General features: G+C 35.4%; 1 protein-coding gene and 1 long non-coding RNA gene across 2 annotated transcripts; one reads left to right on the forward strand and one right to left on the reverse strand.

The window, feature by feature from the left end:
* Positions 1-912: 912 nt before the first annotated feature.
* On the reverse strand, positions 913-11,849 carry LOC120327027 (neuroendocrine convertase 2-like). Its single transcript, XM_039393406.2, has 14 exons — positions 11,538-11,849; positions 8,486-8,590; positions 7,956-8,078; positions 7,354-7,500; positions 7,205-7,281; positions 6,864-7,040; positions 6,560-6,647; positions 6,148-6,363; positions 4,202-4,330; positions 3,210-3,335; positions 2,551-2,718; positions 2,272-2,399; positions 1,763-1,854; positions 913-1,346 (listed from the first exon to the last, which is right to left on the reverse strand). The coding sequence occupies exons 1-14, from the start codon at positions 11,754-11,756 to the stop codon at positions 1,150-1,152; spliced, it is 1,992 nt and encodes a 663-aa protein (XP_039249340.2). The 5' UTR covers positions 11,757-11,849; the 3' UTR covers positions 913-1,149.
* Positions 11,850-14,656: 2,807 nt separating this feature from the next.
* LOC120325743 (uncharacterized) lies at positions 14,657-15,256 on the forward strand. The gene is made up of 3 exons (XR_005567372.2): positions 14,657-14,731; positions 14,815-14,952; positions 15,158-15,256. It is a non-coding gene; the product is annotated as an uncharacterized LOC120325743 (long non-coding RNA).
* The last annotated feature ends 3,765 nt before the right edge of the window (positions 15,257-19,021 follow it).

Consider the following 19,021-nt stretch of genomic DNA (forward strand, 5'->3'; position numbering starts at 1 on the left):
TACTAGCAGATATCCCAGGGGAAGGAAATTTATAAGATGGCTTAAGCGAATATCGAAACACGGCATCTCGTCCCATTACTCGTTACCATGCCAAGGTGACCACTAGGCAGTCATTCGTATTTGGTGGTGGAAGGAACCGAGACTGGCCAGCAATTCCCTGTCATATAATTATCTTTACATGGAATGCGAATGTGCGCAGTGTAATTTGATTCAGATGGCAACGAGTTCCCGGGGCTTAGCACGATGTGCAAGTCATCTGCAGTCCGATTGTGCAGCCGGGGTAAATTGTTGTTTTGCTAATTTATGAAACTGCATATTTATTTGGTTGTAACTATCGATTTTATAATTTGCGATTCCTATATTCTCTTTTAGCACGTATTTTTGGTAGGAGCATTTGTGTTTTGCAGATAATACGTCGGTCAAAGTCCAAGACTGGGGTTTAGACATAGCTAGACCTCCAAGCTTATATGTTTTTGTTCAAAGATGGATCACTAATACGTTAACAGTATTGCATTAACTCAAGTGCAGAGTGGCAGGCGCTTCTTATGCAAAAAAAAGCTGATGAGGTGTTAAAAATACTTCAACGAGGCACCGACAAAAATCGATTTATGTTTGGCTGTCGCATCCAAGTCAACGCTCTCATAGAAGCAGCTCGGATAGATCGAATGAGCAACAGATATAATATAGTGTCCGCCAACCAGATGGCATCTTTTTATGGTCAAGTAACCGGACTAGGCTCAAAGACGTTAAGTATTATTATGAAATAATTCTATGAGATGTAAAATATTGACTCAAGTATCGTTGGAAAATTCTTACATATATCTAAATCTACTTCTAAACTATAGGATAGCACAGCCGTTTTTGCGCAGGAACACCTTCAACTAGACGCGGAGGATAGGTTAGACACTACACTTTGTTCCAAAGAATTGAACTTTTATTAAAACCTTTTTACTGATCATAAAATCGACTCATCTTAATAACAAAAGTGCGGTGGGATAGTGATTTGCTAAAACAAGAAGTTATACTAAATACTTTTATAATACAAGTTCTCTCGCCATAATTGCGTAAATTTTTTTACATTACGGAACTAATCTGAAGCATTGATATATATTTGAATAAAAAGTGTGAATAATTCTTCAAATAGTATTGCTAAGTTGAAGAATAATGTGAAAATTCATTTTCAGCTGCAGTTCGTGATAGTTCATCGACAAGATCGTGCAAAACTCCTTCTTCCATTTCAAGTTTTTCAGAAACCGATAGTTTTGATTGTTTGTTTCGAACAATTTCGTCAATATAAGGTGCTTGTTGTGTTCCGTGGAGTAGAAGCGTCCACTCCCTCAATACTCCTGTCATAAAATAAGATCATAGTCAAATAAACAGTTATGTTGTTTGTAACGTTACTAAAAAAATATCGGTAATCACGCGGATTTGCCGTTATTGAACAGATGTTTATTTAAAGTGCCGGATTTACATTTCCTCAGCAACATCGATTCGGCAGTAAAAATTACTGGCTTTTAAACGAGAAATCAGATGTTTGTTGAGTTTCTGCCCTTTTTTCTCCAAAGAGTGATTCAAAATCAGATGTTCTGGAAACGTGACGTAAAGGCTAGCTAATCTATTTGCTTTCTTAAATTCAATTAACACTTGTGTGACGCAATTGCGAACGTCATCAATTTGAATTCCAAGTACTTTAAATCCTTAATCGACGGATGCATAATATTTATTTATTTGTTTATCTCGTATATTGAATTCTTTTCCTCACCTTGCTGAGGTAAATATCCATTAAAAGCAATTCGTAATATCCACGTTCCGGCCGGATCTTCGCCCCAGGTATGAGTTGTCATGAACGGCCAACTGAAAATTGTAAATGTATTTATGCTAACTACAATAGTGCAGTGAAGTTCTATAATGGTTATGTATAGCATTATTCTCAAACGATTCAACTTGATTTGAAATCAGTTTAATTAACTTGTACCCTTTATTTTGATTCGCTAAAAGCAACAAGGCTATGATTCAAGTGGTTGACTCATAAAATTATACGAAAACGGTTTTTACTAAAATACTAAACTAAGGATGACTCGAGATCATGTCTAGACACGTCATTCATATGGTGCTGCTGCTCTGATGAAAATAGAATTTAACATGATTGGGGATTGTGGTAATGATTTAAGTTTTGATTTTTTGATTTGCATCGAGATTACAGAATCAAAATATCAAAAGTAGCTATTGAAACCTAACCCGTACGCTCATGAACAAAATAAAAAATATCACCTTCTGAATCCTTGTGTAAAATCATCGTCACGTGGTCTCCTACTTAGCAAAAGGGAATTTGTGTTCATTGGAGAAGTTAAATTGATTGTGACGTCACCTCTACGTGTAGAATCCAAAGTTATGAAAGCCTGAAACAATTAGTGATAAAGTTGACTATTTTTCGAAGAATACTAAGAAACGCATATATGAACTCGAATATGGATAAAATGTGTGGATGGCGAAGTTACTAATATTGATATATTAGTCTGAAGTGGAATTTCTAATTTAAACGTTACTCACCTGAACGTGCTCTAGATATCTGACATGGTTAAACAGTCCTGCACAGGCGTCAGTTTTCAGTGATATTTCCAAAACACCATCAGATGGAATCGCGTATTGTTGATTTGTCGTTCCTGCGTTGCAACGATATCGTCCTGGAACGCTGGTCCAGTCTCGCGCCATTTTTACCTAAAATATATTAATTTTGTAACAATAAAAGTGATAACCAATGCTGTGTACGACCAATGCTTTTATTATAAGGCGTTAACAAACTTTTCGGTATTTTCGATATTTTGATGAAAATTCTGACACGTATAGGGAAAAAATTATATACCAATTCAGTGCATCACATCATCAGGAACCGCTTACAAATTCGAACCATTTTTACGCGGTTTTTGATGCAAATATGATTTGCGTATTGCAGACTGAAGGTAGGAGAACACGAAAGATATTATAGAGCCGATAGATGGAATATTAGCCAAAGAAATTTTCAATAAAAGATTGAAGGTTTGATGAGTCCTATCTATGTATTAAAGCAAAACATGACCGGGGATGAACCTTTTAGCCTTGATTTAATCATAAATACGTCTGTCCCGTCTGTTAATTCCATAGCTCGATAAATCTGTATACTGACTTTCATTGACGACATTTTAATATCACTACAGTTTATATCAGCCTACCATTCGCCCAGCATTTAGAACGCCAAATCCGAATAAATGATTGAATTCCAAGCCGACGCCATTCGTTTGCCATTTATGAAGATTATCGAATAGAGAATTCCTTGTTGATGTGAGAACAGTCAAATGCTGAAAGTAATTAAAACAGTTATATACCGATGACTATAAATTGAGCATCAGTCTCATTTATGCATGGTAGCCTACAGATAAAAAATATGACAAAATATATCTGGCAATTTGAAATATGTGCCAATAGAAATGAGATATCCAAAACTAATATAGCAAATATACCTATTTGCGTATATTTGAAAATTATTTATATGTATATTACTGATATTCCCGTTACATGTAATTTTGAAAAGTAGAAGTAAACAAAATTAGAGTGACAGTTCAGCATCATTTTGTTACAATATTACTATCATGTATACTGCATAGTATAACTGTTGACATCTCAACTGGATCATCTAACTTAGAATACGAAAAACTAAACTTAACCGAATGACTCGTTTTTATTTGAGCAAGGGATCTAACTTTAAAAATTAATGGGTACAAATGGAGAGCGAGAAAAAATGGTTTGAAAAATCTGTAATAGGATGATTCACACTGATATAATGATACTGACTTTGCTTTGAAAAAAGCTTTTACATTAGGCGAACTTGCAAGATACTTATAAAAAAAAAATTCTCCTGGACACTTGGACAGCAATAAAATGTACCAATTTCGCTTCGCGGATAAAAGATCTAAGAGTTCTGACCGGAATTTTGTTTTATTTTTCATCCAGTATTAATGTAAACATTTGACACAAAAATATTCTCTCAGGATAAACACTCTCCCAGACAAAAGCGAAAGTGTTTTCTTGGCAAAACATCATACATTTAGGGCCATTAAAATCGCATAGTACTCTATAATATATATATCCCAATATATTATGAAATATGATGTTAATGTTTATCGACCAAAAAATCAGTTCAAAATAATAAGTGATGATATCATACCTGAACATCTCTCCATGTCAGTCTTGGATTGGCTTCCAAAGCAAGAGCAAATACGCCTGCCGCTTCCGGTGCTGCGGCGGAAGTACCGGAATGATGCAAAGTACAATTACCATACAAATCTGTTGTTGCCTAAATATTGAAATGAAATTTTTAAAGGAAATTTAACAAAATACAATGACGTTATACTGAAGTGCATACAAAAGCCCAAAGGAATCGCATAGGAATGAGTGTCCAATGTATAAACTATAACTACAGATTAAGATCATTAGGGCATGTCAGTTTTGAACCTATGGTACTGTCAACAGAAATATAATAAAATAGTTCAATTAGAAAGATAATTTTGTGTCTGTCACCTGAACATCATCGTATTATATTCGGGGCCTGAGTGTTGACAAAATGGAATTGTGTTTTCAAATTACTTAAAGATTTCACAACTGTAATCATTAAATGTTGTCCAATTAGGAAATGGACCAGAAAACCTCATTATCAAAAAATCACTGATTATTCCGTACTGCCTTCACAAAATAAAATGATCGGATGAATCAAGAATGACCTTATTTCAGAAAAAGTTCCCACCAATAACATTAGATTTAAATGTAGATAACTATGAATAATGTTAACAATGCAAGTTGAATGTTTTGAGTCGTTTGTTTAGCATCGCCATTTTCTCGACAACATAGGGCAAGCCTGATCAATGAAACTGAAAACACCAAACTCCCAAATGAGATTTTGCCTCCATGCCTGGCTCTGATTTTCTGCATAATTTATAAGTCTGAGGTCAGATTCTTGAGAACCGATCGATGCTAACGTGGTAAATGAAGTGGAAAATGGCGTTTTCGTATATTAGCCATCTATATATTATCATTCAGAAATCAGGAAAATTTTAGAATTTCATCACCTCGAGTACGTGTTTTGATCACATATACGACATGTAGAGGCTCAATATAGTCCTCGTTGGGAATATACATCCGAATATATTATTAACTATTTATGAAATTGTTAATATATATGTCGCTTAGCACTAATAGAAATACCGCAAGTGAAATACCGAAATATAAATAGCTTTTATTTAATGGTGAAAAGACACAAAACAGAGAAACAGCCTGTAACATCATTAACCAGATAGCTGTAATTTTCTCCGCATTTTCCATGTTTGCTTTTTCACAGGAGGCGACTCGTATAAAGAGAAATTATAACACATTAGATGCTTGACGAAATATTATGTTATTATTTATAATCTTTAAACAAGTGGTCGTACTTAACAGTAAACGTCAATAAACCAATTGAAAACGCTTCTGTAATTTCCTATATATTGATTTTTAAAGGAAATATACGAAATATAAGGATGGGTCATGATGAATATCGTCATTTCGTTCCAAATCAAACCAAATTAAATTAGGCATACAAACACAATGCGGTTCAATTTAAACAATGTTCCGGTCAGATTTTCGCACTTCCTTTAACGACGATATTTCATTTTATTGTTGTTCAAACAGAAATATCGATTATGGATTTTGTAATTTTGCGTCAGTGTGATGATGAGTTACGTCGTGTGCATCAGGACACTCAAATATATCATTGAATAGCAACATCGATTGTTTTTGGTGGCCTTTGCCATGACGATATTCTTAATCACATATTTTGGAAATTATAGGTTGAATCATCACAGGAGAAATTGATTTTATTCAAAAAAAAGTCGTTTGTTTTATGATAAGCCAATACTGAAAAATGGCATTATGAAATTTAAATAACGAGGTCCTAGATTGAAGACACATTTGAAGTCAAAGCGTCTAATATGTTTCAGCATTTTTCCATTTCTACGGTTAAATTAGCGGTTTTATAATGGATATTAAAACATAGAAATTTGTCTGAAATGGAAAACCACACTTTCTATTTTAAGTTTGATTCCAAATTGAGCGATACCAAATAAGAAAAATCCAACTCACCACACCAGATCCGGGAATTTGCTTTCCGCTGTTGCTAAATGTTGATGCCAATGTCGACGAACAACTTTCATCATATATTGCTGTTTCTCCATCATTCACTGCAGAATTAACTGATATCGTCCACATGGAAGCTGCATATCCATCACAGTTACAATCATCATATTCTCCGCCATCCCCGGATGCCCAAACGTATATTGATCCAAGACCTCTACGGCCCTGTAAGTAAGGACATAGTAAGTTTCGATAAAAACTAAAAAAGTGAAAAAAAACACCTATGTTGGATAGTTTCCCTTGTACTGGTCGCATATTTCCTGCGAGTTTTCACTATTCGTGATTGTCTTCTACTTCATGAACTATGCCCGCAAAAAAACATAAAACATTTTAAAATATGAACATAATAGCATAATTTTACCTTATTCACACCTTCAGCCATAGCTTTGAGAGTCAGTCTCCTTGGACCATCAACTGTTTTTCCATCATCGGTAGGTCCCCAAGAAGCGCTGTAAGTTATCATATCACACTCTTTTAATTCTAATTTATCAAACACTCGGGGCATAGAACTTATATATGATTATATAACCTATTTATAAGGATATTAGCAATGTACAATATAACATTATATTATCTTGTACAATGACACATATACAAAATTTATTGTAACTTTGACAAAATTCCCTATGATCACTTCAATAAAATACTGTCTCAAGAATACACACCTGTAAATATCTATCATGTCTGGCTTGTGCGACATAGATTTTGCTTCAATTAAATCAGTCATGTAAGGTTGATCTAGCATTCGTATTCCCGCTACTTTAGCGTCATATGACACTCCAACTCCACATATTCCATTGTCCGCTTTCCCAGCAACCTCACCCGCACAACGAGTCCCGTGGCTGTATTTGAGAAAAAGAATAATTTTCCTCAATACAATTGTGAAAATCTTATCATCTTTGTGTGTGTATAATAAATATAGTGAGAGCGACAATTTACATTTGTGCCGCCTTTATTGCAAGAGCAAATAAGATTTTATGATATTATAGTAATAAAATATATTGACCTGTTAAACCAATTCACCGTGTATCTTGGATATGGATAAGGATCGTTTCCACTGAAATCATAACTTGCCTCTGCATTCTGAAAACATATAACCGTTATCAGCATCTCTAAAAACTGTAAAATTGTTACAGCAAATCTTTGTCAACTTACATAATTTTCTCTCAAATCTGGATGCATATAGTCAATTCCGTCGTCCATGATGGCAACAGTAACGCCTTTACCAGTGTATCCCAAATCCCAGGCTTCTTGCACGTTCAAATCTAGACCGGGAACACCACCCGCTTGTCCTGTGTTGTTCTATATACAAAAATTCACAAATTATATAACATAAATAAATAATTTTGACGATACGTGCAAAAATTCAGAGATTACGAATGAAATGGTTTTTATCTCGTTTCCGTTTTGATGTACGGGTAATTTGTGACATGGCATAAATACGAACACGTACCGTATGTATGAGACGATTATGGACGTTTGTACGCCTTGGTATATATTACAACTTTTTGTTCACTTTGAGTGGCGCTGGTCGCCGCCAGACAAAGTTCTATCTTTTGTTATTACGTGACTTATAGTAGTAAGTTGGTAATATACTTGAAAATCTATCAGATAAAAGGATCAATTTTGCTATAAGATCTCATTGAATGTGAGAAAAAATATGTACATTTTATAGCGTATTAAAAAGTATATTTCGTAGCTTTTCTTTTAGAAAATATCGAACACGATATTAAATCTGCACAGAGAAAATATCTCACCAAATACCACTGATAGGCGTAAAGAGGATCCAGCCCTTTATAAGCATGTTGTCGTCTTTGTATTTTCTTCGTATAACCTCGTTTATTTCTGTCATATCCTCGGAGTTGTCGCACGGATTTTATCTGCGGAAATCAAAAATTGTCATCTGCAGATAATCTATTTTCTTTGTAGTTATCACAACAGTGAATATATTTCATTCTATTGTAATCTAACAAATACGTGCATAATGTGAACTTTTAGTCCATCTTATTATACAATTTTCTTAATCTCGTTTGTGCCTTGGGAATAAATTTCAACAAAGACGCCATTTTGTTAAATGATGACCTCTTTCTCCTTAAAAACTGTAAATTTTGTGTATAGTTTTTATTTTTTGCCGTTTCAGTTGGATAGACCATTTTGAGTTTGCAAAATGAAGAGGAATTCAGTTTTTAAGATCATTTCAGAGTTAGTTGCATTTCAATTTTTGATACCAGATATTTCTCTTTTACTTTAAATATGTTTTTCAAACATAAAAACAGCACCACGTTACCTTAGGTTCTAACTGAAGACTGAACAAATGTGGAATGCTCGGCTTTTGTGATCCTTGTGACAGCGAGTTGTGACGAAAATGATAAAGATCTTCATGATGTGGCACCTGCAGAACAAAAATAGCTGTGGTGTGAAATATTATAGAATCATGTTTTTTTTTTTTTTTACCAGTTTTTGCCGTAGCGGGTAAGAAATCACCTGTTAATAAAATATGTCATTCGCACCAAGTTTAAAGATCAGGTTATTTTCCGAGACTCGGGTGATATTTGGAAGTTTATTATGTTTTTTATTTGTTGCACAACAAGTGGCTTGCCTTATGTACAATGCGTGCTGACCACTGATGATGAATATTTTATGAAGTATATCGTTATCGATCCAACAAATATCTCCATCTGTTTACAATGTGTCGAGGAGAGTGCCAAGTGCTAACTGTATGCCCTAATACTTAGAAGCATTATCCAAAATTGTTTACGTGTGGTTTATACAGAATATCAATAATTTTTGCGCTATGATATAAATCAAAAGAATCAAAAGCTGTATATGCACCGTTCAAAAAATAATATTTTTATTTAGTATCTAACCGATAATACATTATACGAAAATTGAGTTTCCGAATTCAACAGGAATAAGTTGTGATCCGATAAAAAAATGGAAGTAAAATATCTGTATACACAACAGATGGATTCTAAAAATACTATAATAATAATCTTGACAGAGGTTTCATTCGACACGAAAACAAAACGTCAGGCAAGCGACTCGTTGCAGTCAGTAGCCTCTGCGGTGAAACATTCATATATATATAGGGAAAAAATTATTTTGTCGTAGAACCAACACACAAATGATTTACAGTGAAATTTATACATTTGATTTCGTTGGTATCTTTTTGTACGTGCCATTGGAACATAAAATTTAAACAATATCGTTTTCAACATTTTCGGGGATAATATAGCAATACAATAAAATACACATCTGAAAATTGATATTTATTCATCTATTCTAATGTCTATTAAAACTAATCATGAAATCGGCATGTATGGGAAATAATGTATTGGAAAAATCTATTTTAGACTGTGTGCGGTACATGATATCCGATATTGTATTATAAAGAATGTGTAAATAGATATGTTCTATACGTTAGCATACGAAAATCAATTTACTATTGATCTTATCCCCAGAGGGCTCAATTACCTTACGGTAATTACACAAAATTTCACCTGTTCCAAAATCATTACACAGAAGAGCGATGAGAGAAAGTATTGGTAAATCATTAAACAAACATTCTGGACCCATAGGACTCGTTCGCCGAGTGTTATGACGTTTGGATGCTCACACATAGAATCGGATGCATTTAATAAGGGAGGTTGAAATATATGATAGCATAATGCATGGACAAGTAAAAATAGTGCTCTGAATATCAATCAAAATGCTGTTTACTTCGATTATATGCCTCAAGATTTCCCCAGCCATTGAGACGAAAAACGATCATTTATTCAATTGTTTCCATTATAGCATATCGAGTAAAAATATAAAGCTCATTGGAAACTGACTTTTGGCTAAAAATAGAGTATTCGTGGCGGGCAGACGGGATAAAAGATCATTTAAGTGATCCCTCTCTATAAATACCGGTATGCTATAAAATTCAAAATTAGGTCCCCTGATTTACGTCAAATGCGTAGGTCGTGCGTAATTTACGTACGTTGTGCGTTTCCTATAGCTTTGAAATAAAAACATCAAAGACTGATCAATTATTCATGGCTTTGATTCTTCCTCGGTCATCTTCCTCAAATTGACCGGAAAAAGCTTTGCTCACGTTCAATTCATTGTGCAATTTGATAAACCAGTTGAGTGCAAGACCTTATTTTATTGCGATACAAAAATATTTTAGCAATATTATGTTGCACATTTCACACGTACTTTTACTTTAGTACTTTGTTTCGGCGATGAGTAAATCTCATTACATTTAAATAGAATAAAATACGCATAATAACCGGAATGAACGAACGATCAATTCTCTAAAATTTCTATTTTCTTAAATTAAATAAAACAGGTCCAACTTAGAGAAAAGAAGTAAATGGTACTCGAAAAAAATGAATAATTTAAAATACTTAGTGAAATATGTTTGCTATATTTGTCAAATTAGCCATAAACTTGTGTTTTTAAGTCAAACGAAATCGGGCTGATATTTGTATGAAAATTACCTTGAAGATACATAATAAGATACAATCTATCCTCGGATAGGTAACTTCTTTAATAATTTAAACTTTTCGGACTGAGAGGATATCATCATGATTTTAGATAAGTCCTGTTTTGAAAAATATTGGTTTGTAGTTTTGATTTGACCGTAGCGCCGTAATTTCTATCACATAAAACTTTCGTTGAAAGAAAAATTGAATGAATTTGGAAACTCAGATGGCGATTAATTATTAAAAATCTCATTATAAATATCTACTGATGCTTTGTATATAGCAATATATATATATTTCTGGCGCTTTATCCATGCTGAGCACTTAATGTATAAACTGTATATTATGCTTGTAATTGCTTAGGCAATAATACAACCAATAAGAATTTTATGCTTAAATACACAGGCGTAAATCATGAATGAAAAATTTCCATAAATCTATGAAAATCAAACCGACAAAAACAGGCTTTGTTTTTATCCCTTGTAGTGTGACTAAACAGATTCTTTATTCTCATACCCGACCTGAATTCGAAAGTAGACTTACTGTCGTATTTCTTCATTTTGTAACAGAACCTGATCGGCTTCCACTCTCACATGATAAGAAAATCTTATCCGGATTTTTGGTAGGAAGCCCCCGCCAAACACAACCCCGCCACTACTCTAAATGAAAACAGTTGGAGGGTAGGGTAAGGAATACAGATTGCGCTGGGAATTCAAATTTTCATATCAATCCGAACCCCAACCGCAACTGGATAATTACTGATTTAAAAAAAAACGCGGCGGTGGTGTTTTTCTCAAATCTCACATTTTTGCATTAGTGGCGAGAGCTTCCTACAAAACATTCTTCTATTTTATATACAGTATTACTTACCGGTCCATGATTCTCAAATCCTAATCTTTTTGCTACTTCTTCTGCGTGATCAACATTTAATTTTGGTTTCAATTCCACAACAAAATCGTTTGTGAAAACTTCAGCAGCCTCGGCGAACAAACTTGACTGTGCCAGAATCAGTCTCCCAGAATCAAAGTCAATTTGTTCGGAGACCGCATACAAAGCAGTTATAAAAACACATAATAAATAACGTGCCATCAAACCGTAGCTCACACCGTCTTTTTGAAACCTCTATTTGTATGTAGCACGTTATTACAAATACTCCTTATTTAATACTACAGTACACTAAATAAACAGCATTGAAGATATATTCGTTAATAGCCTTCTGGAAGGCATTTATATATTCTGGAGTTGCTGAAGCGAGAGAATGCATCATCAGCCCTTTTTCTTTTTTGTAATGAAAAAATGTGATAAACACCGCGTATATAAATTTTTAATTCGCAAATTCTCGCCGACTATGGTATTACACACTACCAATTTTACGGTTGCTAATTGCAAAATATTAATACAAAATAGCTCAGAGCGTAATCCGGTATATGCTATTCTCGTCATGGACATGTGGTTCGAGCACTATGCTAAATGATATTACAATAAACAGAGTGCCGGATGGGAGTGCAGATACGCTCCCGTTGGCCGCCGTCAATTATTTATGAATATCGATCTATTTGCTAAAGATGAGAGAAATTGTATACGGAGTATATTATCTCGATAACAATAGCCCACACATCTGAAAAATCAGCATTCAAATTGAATTTTGTAGTAATTCGATATAGTAACCAGGAAGAAAAGAAAAGTCAGAATTTTCTACAATTCAATCTACCGTAGTTCAAAAAAGATCAAATTCGAAATACTCAATTTTGACACGAGTGTTACCCACATTGTGCTTGACAAATATCAGTGGAAACTTGGACGCATCTAACCCGTGAGGTTCCATGCCCTATTGGTGCGTCATATGGTAAAAATATTATCAAAATTGATGGGTTTTGTATTTTGTAAGCGCCCACACGGCGAGCTTAGCTGACAAAAGATTTATCGTCACGATTCAATTTAGTATATCACTAATGATATGCTTCCATAACAAATTATTCCGCTGTTTAGCGAACTTCGTGAATCGTGATATACCAAATTTTTTATTTTTAGATAAAATATATTGGTACCTCCTGAAGCATGCGCACCAAGATGGCGCACAACCTGAACTCAGGTTGTATACCACGTTAGGGTTCAGGTTATGCGACATCTTGGTGCGCATACTTTAGGAGTACCAAATATTGCAGTACAGAATAAGTAAGCAGCCTCTAAGTAGACTAGTAGAGTGATATTGTGGAGTACAAATGTGACGTTAGAATATTTGCATGCCGATTCGTTTCGTTTTGCTTTTGTTAGGTGTAAAATGAAACGAACAAATGTGGGTGTTGTGAAATGCATCCCACTCTTTTACACGCTGGCTTTTTAGAAATCATTATGTAATGCAAAAAATTCTTGCTAATCAAAACATCGGAGTCCGGAGAAAAGACATGGTAATTATTGGCAATCGATCTACATAATGTGTTACTACGTAAATCATTCCATAGTCGATTCCATTCACACCGTACGTGTGCCTTAAATTTCAAGGAGGCTTACGCTATAGGATCATCAACTGAGTCTTACGCAGCGTGTTCAACGAAGTAATATCGACATAAAATCTGTTTTGCATTTATATATATATATATATAAATATTAACAGATGGTTTTATGTATAATTTGGTTTTGCATCGCATGTTTTCTTCAAAAACTCAGAGTCAATTTCACAAAGAGTTAAACTAAAATTACATATTGCTTACACGATTTTCTCATTTATTGCTTTTATTTGAATTTGGAACCCATAACTAGATAATTGACATATTTTTAAAAAGTAATTATTTTTTCTACTTTCAAAATGTTTTTGATTTTATCAAGTATCAGCTCAGCGTAGATTTCATATTTTCAATAGTTGAAGACGACCTAAAATTTCAAATTCATTTCGAGCATTCTATAATAGGGGAATATTGCACCACCACGTGGTGAATTGAATTTTGTGTCTATGAATATGAGCATTGCTCTCTTATTTTATTGAACACAAAGTAAGCAATGGGTTATTTTGATAAATTCTTGCTGTTGTTCTGGCTGAAGTTACGGTAAATTGCTTTTCCAAGAAACTGATTCTAAAAAATTCTATAACACTCGGTACAATTTTGTTGATATTCGACTGAAATTTTGCTGACATTATAGTGGCTATATTAGTCATTTGATTTTCTATTCCATTATTTACCGCTACTGAAATTATGATTATACTAGCAATAAATTCTTCGCATTACGCTTGGTATTATGGCAATCAATTTGTAGTTCATTTTCAGTATAGCAAGTGTAATAGTTTGCTGAAATATTTCTCTTGAACTTTCACTACAAAAGTTCGTGACGATTGATTTTGCTAGGTTAATATATCATCCAAAACAAACATTACCGAAAACAAAAATGGGATTTGGACAATAGATCTTTGGTGCAGCTTCTCCCCTATCTAATGCCTATAGAACGATTACCTTATTTCAACGTTTTAATGAGCATATCACTATCAGGCAATAAAATAATTGATAAAAATGATCATAGCAAGGAGCTATGTCTGGCAGGAAATACGCAACTGAGTGCATTGAGTCAATAATACATAAAAAAATCTTCTGCTGTGTCATTTTGGCACTGTAACTGATACTTTTGATAGCCGAAGACAAGAGTTGTATTGCATTGAACCTTCCCTTTTGCAAAGAAACTAAGTTTGCTATCATTTCTATGGGAAAATCTACTTACACATCATAAAAATTATATGAATCTCAATTTTTTTTGAAGAACAATCGTTATAAGGAGGTTTTCGATGATTTCAAATTTAGACTTTAGTGTTCTTGTTATCGTTCATGTTGGCTAAAATATGGACGATTTCAGGTTCGATTCTGTACAGTAAAATGCCTGACCACGATTCTAAGTCTAGAGTTCAATAATGTCCAATCGCATTCATAAGAATATTTCATCATTGCACTTAGTTCAAACTATTGAGTTTACTATAAAGAATAGGTAATATATGTATTTTATTTTAGAACCGCAGCTTTCGCGACAGCAAATTGGGTACATGAGACCGCTTTTGAAAGACACCTAAGAAGACGTAGAGAGTAAGTGTACATTTATGTCTTTGCAAAACACGTTGTGTTAAAAATCAAATTCTAATAGCGGTTATTTTTCTCTAAATATTCAGAATACGGGCAGCATTGCAAACTGCTGCAACACTTGTATGCATGCTGGCGGCGACAGTAGCTGACTTGGCGAGGAACTATCTTCCGACCTATTTTTCGCAAGGTTACATTAACTTGTCGTGGAAAGAATCCACGGAAATGTAAGTTTTTATAACTTATGTTAAAACTATAATTTCATGCATATAAACATACCCAGATTCAAATAGAATTTGTATTTTATAAACTATGGAGTTTCTAGCCATTATTTATTACGGGCTTATATTGCGGGCTTATATATAGTGCGGTCGATCTATGGCAGTATAATCTTCACTTGTAAGCTAAATGGAATGAATTTATTTATCGCAGAGTGCTGAGATTCGAAGAGACGGCTTCACGCAGATTACATGTATGTTGTCAAATCTCGCCATAAACTGCAAGCACAGGATAATGACGAACCAATTTTAGGTAGTTCAAGCCAGTTCGTCAGTTGCAGTGGGAGTTGGCTTTTTGATTTCAATTCTGAAACTAATTTCTGCCATATGTTCTTAATATCTTTCATTCTCTGTTCAGTATACAACTGAAAACAGTTCATTCTCGAAGTCAGGTGCTGCGGACAAGATAAGTGAAACAATACAATCTGTGCCTAGCAAGGTTGTAGAAAATATTGGCGAAGAACTAACGTGAAAGTGAAAGCGTTGGTGATATGGTAAATTTTTACCTGTAAACAACAATTTCGACCTCACCCGAGAGATTAGACTTTCTTTCTTGCACGGAGAAAATTTTGAAATCGAATTTTGAATAACAAGTTAATATATATATATATATATATATATTATTGTTTTTTCGGTATAATAAAAAATGTTCGAAAAATACCTCAATATCGGTTGCACAGACTGTCTACACTAGCCGTATTCTCCCGACATGGTTCATTTTTCGCTCGCAAAGCCTTCGGGGCGACGCCGATTTTGCCCCGGTTGCTCATTGTATATCGTATTCTCTCTTTTATCTTCCACTCGCCGCGTTTGTCTCGTTTGTTTTCTGTTTCTTTTACTAAATCATCGGGGCCGATCGGGGCTAGCCCCGAAATTATGACGACACAATGCCGACGTTTCTTACAACAACGTGTTGACATATTCACGCATTCCTTCTCGTTCGTTGGTTGCTTGAATAGTTGATAGTTCCCTCGCCTTCGTTTTTGTCGCTTGTTTCGCTATTTGAATCAGTTAGAGACCTTTAGTCCATTTGCTTTCGATTTTCCACATTCCTTTTGAGCTCCTCACTTCTTTCCGGCTTCGCATTTCTTAGCCTTAGACCTCATAATGAATAAGGTTGATGCACTACTTCGCACTCCAAGAGGTACAACGTCTTGGGCCTTATCAACCAAAAAATTGTTCACTGGAACAATCCCATGACGGAGGAAAGCGTCGGCGTACATTCTGCGCAGAAACTTGGTATAAAAAACACGAATGGTTGTGTTACAGCGAGGACAAAAATTCAATTTTTTGTTTTTATTGCCTACTTTTTGCTACCGCCCGTGACTCACGTTGGTGTAAATTTGGTTTTAGAGATCTTAAACATCTTTCCGAGCGTGCCATCAATCTTTTATGGAGCATCTGGACAATGCAGTAAAATACCGAACATTCGGAAATGTTAATATTGCAGCACAGTTGGATGAAGGAAACGCGGTTTCTATTCGTCGGCACAACCAAAACGTCGAGAAAAACCGCCATGTTCTCGGTCGATTGATAGATGTTTTGAAGTTCATTGGTTGTCACGAGCTGTCCCTCCGTGGGCACGATGAACGGGCTGGCTCTTCTAATAGAGGGGTATTTTTGGATATGGTGTAATACACCGCATCCCTAGATACAGTATTGAGAGATCATCTTGATGCCGCAACTGTTTCGAAAGGGACATCTAAGGATATCCAAAATGATTTGCTCGACTCAATGTATAAAATTTATTTACAACATTTGGCTCTGGAAATTGAGAATTGCCAGTTCCTTTCGATTCAGTCTGACGAGACAACTGACATCACGTGCGTTTCCCAACTGGCTGTGATTTTTCGGTTTGTGAAAGATGGTAAACCTACCGAGAGACTTCACAGCTTCGTACCAATCGTTGATCGCACGGCTTGCGGGATATCGGCTGTACTGAAAGAAGTGTTACAGCCTTACAACGCGAAGTCAAAATTGATAGCTCAAACTTATGACGGCGCGGCAGTCATGAGTGGGTCGAAACATGGTGTTCAAGTTTATATAAAAGAAGATTTTCCTCATGCGCATTTTTTACATTGTTATGCACACCAATTTAACCTCGTTATTAAAAATATGTGTCTTGATACCCCTCTCGTCCGTATATTTTTTGCAAATGTTTCGGGGTTTTCTTCATTTTTTTCCGTTTCGCCGAAGCGCTCTGACCTCCTTCGCCAGATATGTAAACCCCATCTTCCAGCTTGTGCACCAACACGTTGGAACCTCCAATCACGCGTGGTGCAGGGCGTGTCCGAAATTAGGTCTGAGCTCATTGAGTGTTTCAATGGCATTCAGAGCTCTCCGGTTTGGGACGAACGCTCCTTGAGGGAGGCGAACGCTCCTTGAGGTCTAAAGCGTCTGCTACAAGATGGTGAGTTTTCATTTTTTCTCGCTTTTTTCTCCACAATATTCTATCACGTGGATGTATTATACGGCGCATTGCAGTCAAGGCTAATGGATGGAGCGTCTGTGCAGTCGTGTATTTCAGACTTCTGCGATGCTGTATCTCGTATCCGGGAAACAATAAAATACGACGACACATGGAGTGCTTCTTTACGCCGCGGGCAAACAACGCAGCGTTTGATGTTGTCTGCAAAGGAATGCTGTGACATTCTGGTAAATCAAATAGGCAATCGTCTGCGCACTGAACACCTTGTCGCGTTCTCTTTGATGAACCCCAAAAATTTTTCAAAATTTGCACGTCAATTTCCCATCCGTTTGTTGGCTACTGTCTCCAAATTTTACCCCATGATAAACGTGGGTAAATTGGAAAATGAATTGCGATGTATATATACCAATCAAACTTTTTTGAACATCACATCAACTTGCGCGCTCTATGGGTTCCTCATAGATAACACTCTAGTAACTACCTTTGCGGCGTCTGCAAAATTTCTGGACATCATTTTGACGACGCCTATTTCTTCCGCCGACGCAGAGCGAACATTCAGCACGCTGAAGCGTATTAAAACGTATCTCAGAAACACAATGAAGCAAGATAGATTAAATTCCTTGGCTGTTTTATCCATTCACAGAGACGTTATTTCTGGGATGCATGACTTTAATCAGCGCGTTATTGAGCATTTTGCTTCCAAGAAACCGCGGCGTGTTGCATATATGTTCAAGCAGTAGAAGTCTAGCAGCATATATATCTATGAGTGAGCGACGCATGTCCTTATCTTTGCATTACCTTTCCTTTCTTCATAGTAACGTTTTAAACCTTATTTTAGGTTTTGTCTGCTTTCCCGAAGTTTCTGTTAATATGTCATTGTATTTATCTGGGTAAATATTGCCTTTCCTTTTGAAAGAGGTTTCAAAATAAACTATGTCTATATTTATTAATCCCTTGACTTGGACCGGTTTTAAAGACACTTTCTTATCGTTAAAAATTGTCGCTTTTGCCGATTGGTTGTTACCGATGGAATGGTTTTTATACTCATAAAATGATGGGAGAACTTACAGCGCTCATCCTGTCCCCGTAGATGGGGGTGACTTGGTCCCGCAGTAGCTTGCCCCGGTTGTCAAAATGACCACGCGCCGCCACTGGCTTCAACATAGTATATTTTACGTATACGCAAACGAATTTTGAAATCTTTCAGCATATATATATATATATTATTATTTTACTTGCAGGGTATCATAACATCAGATGGCCTGGGATTGTTTGTTCGCCAGCTTCACCGATCTTTTCTTATTCGGAATAAATATCTTTGCTAATTAATTTTTACGTATATAGCATATATTTTTTACATATTGTATTATTTTAAAGTATATTATATCTCCATTCATTTCAAATATTTCTGTGGGCTCTATGAGATTCATTTTTCCACTTTGACACATTCGTTTCGTGTCATGACGCCAGTACTTGCAGCAGTTCTCGTGCTATGCGAAAATCGTACGTTCTTGATAAGATAACCGGTACGGCAGACAAGGTTATGTACAGTAAAAAAACGTTACGACGGTTGCCAGCACACTTACATGG

The sequence above is a fragment of the Styela clava genome, chromosome 4 (genome assembly GCF_964204865.1).
Source record: "Styela clava chromosome 4, kaStyClav1.hap1.2, whole genome shotgun sequence".
NCBI classification, from domain to species: domain Eukaryota; kingdom Metazoa; phylum Chordata; class Ascidiacea; order Stolidobranchia; family Styelidae; genus Styela; species Styela clava.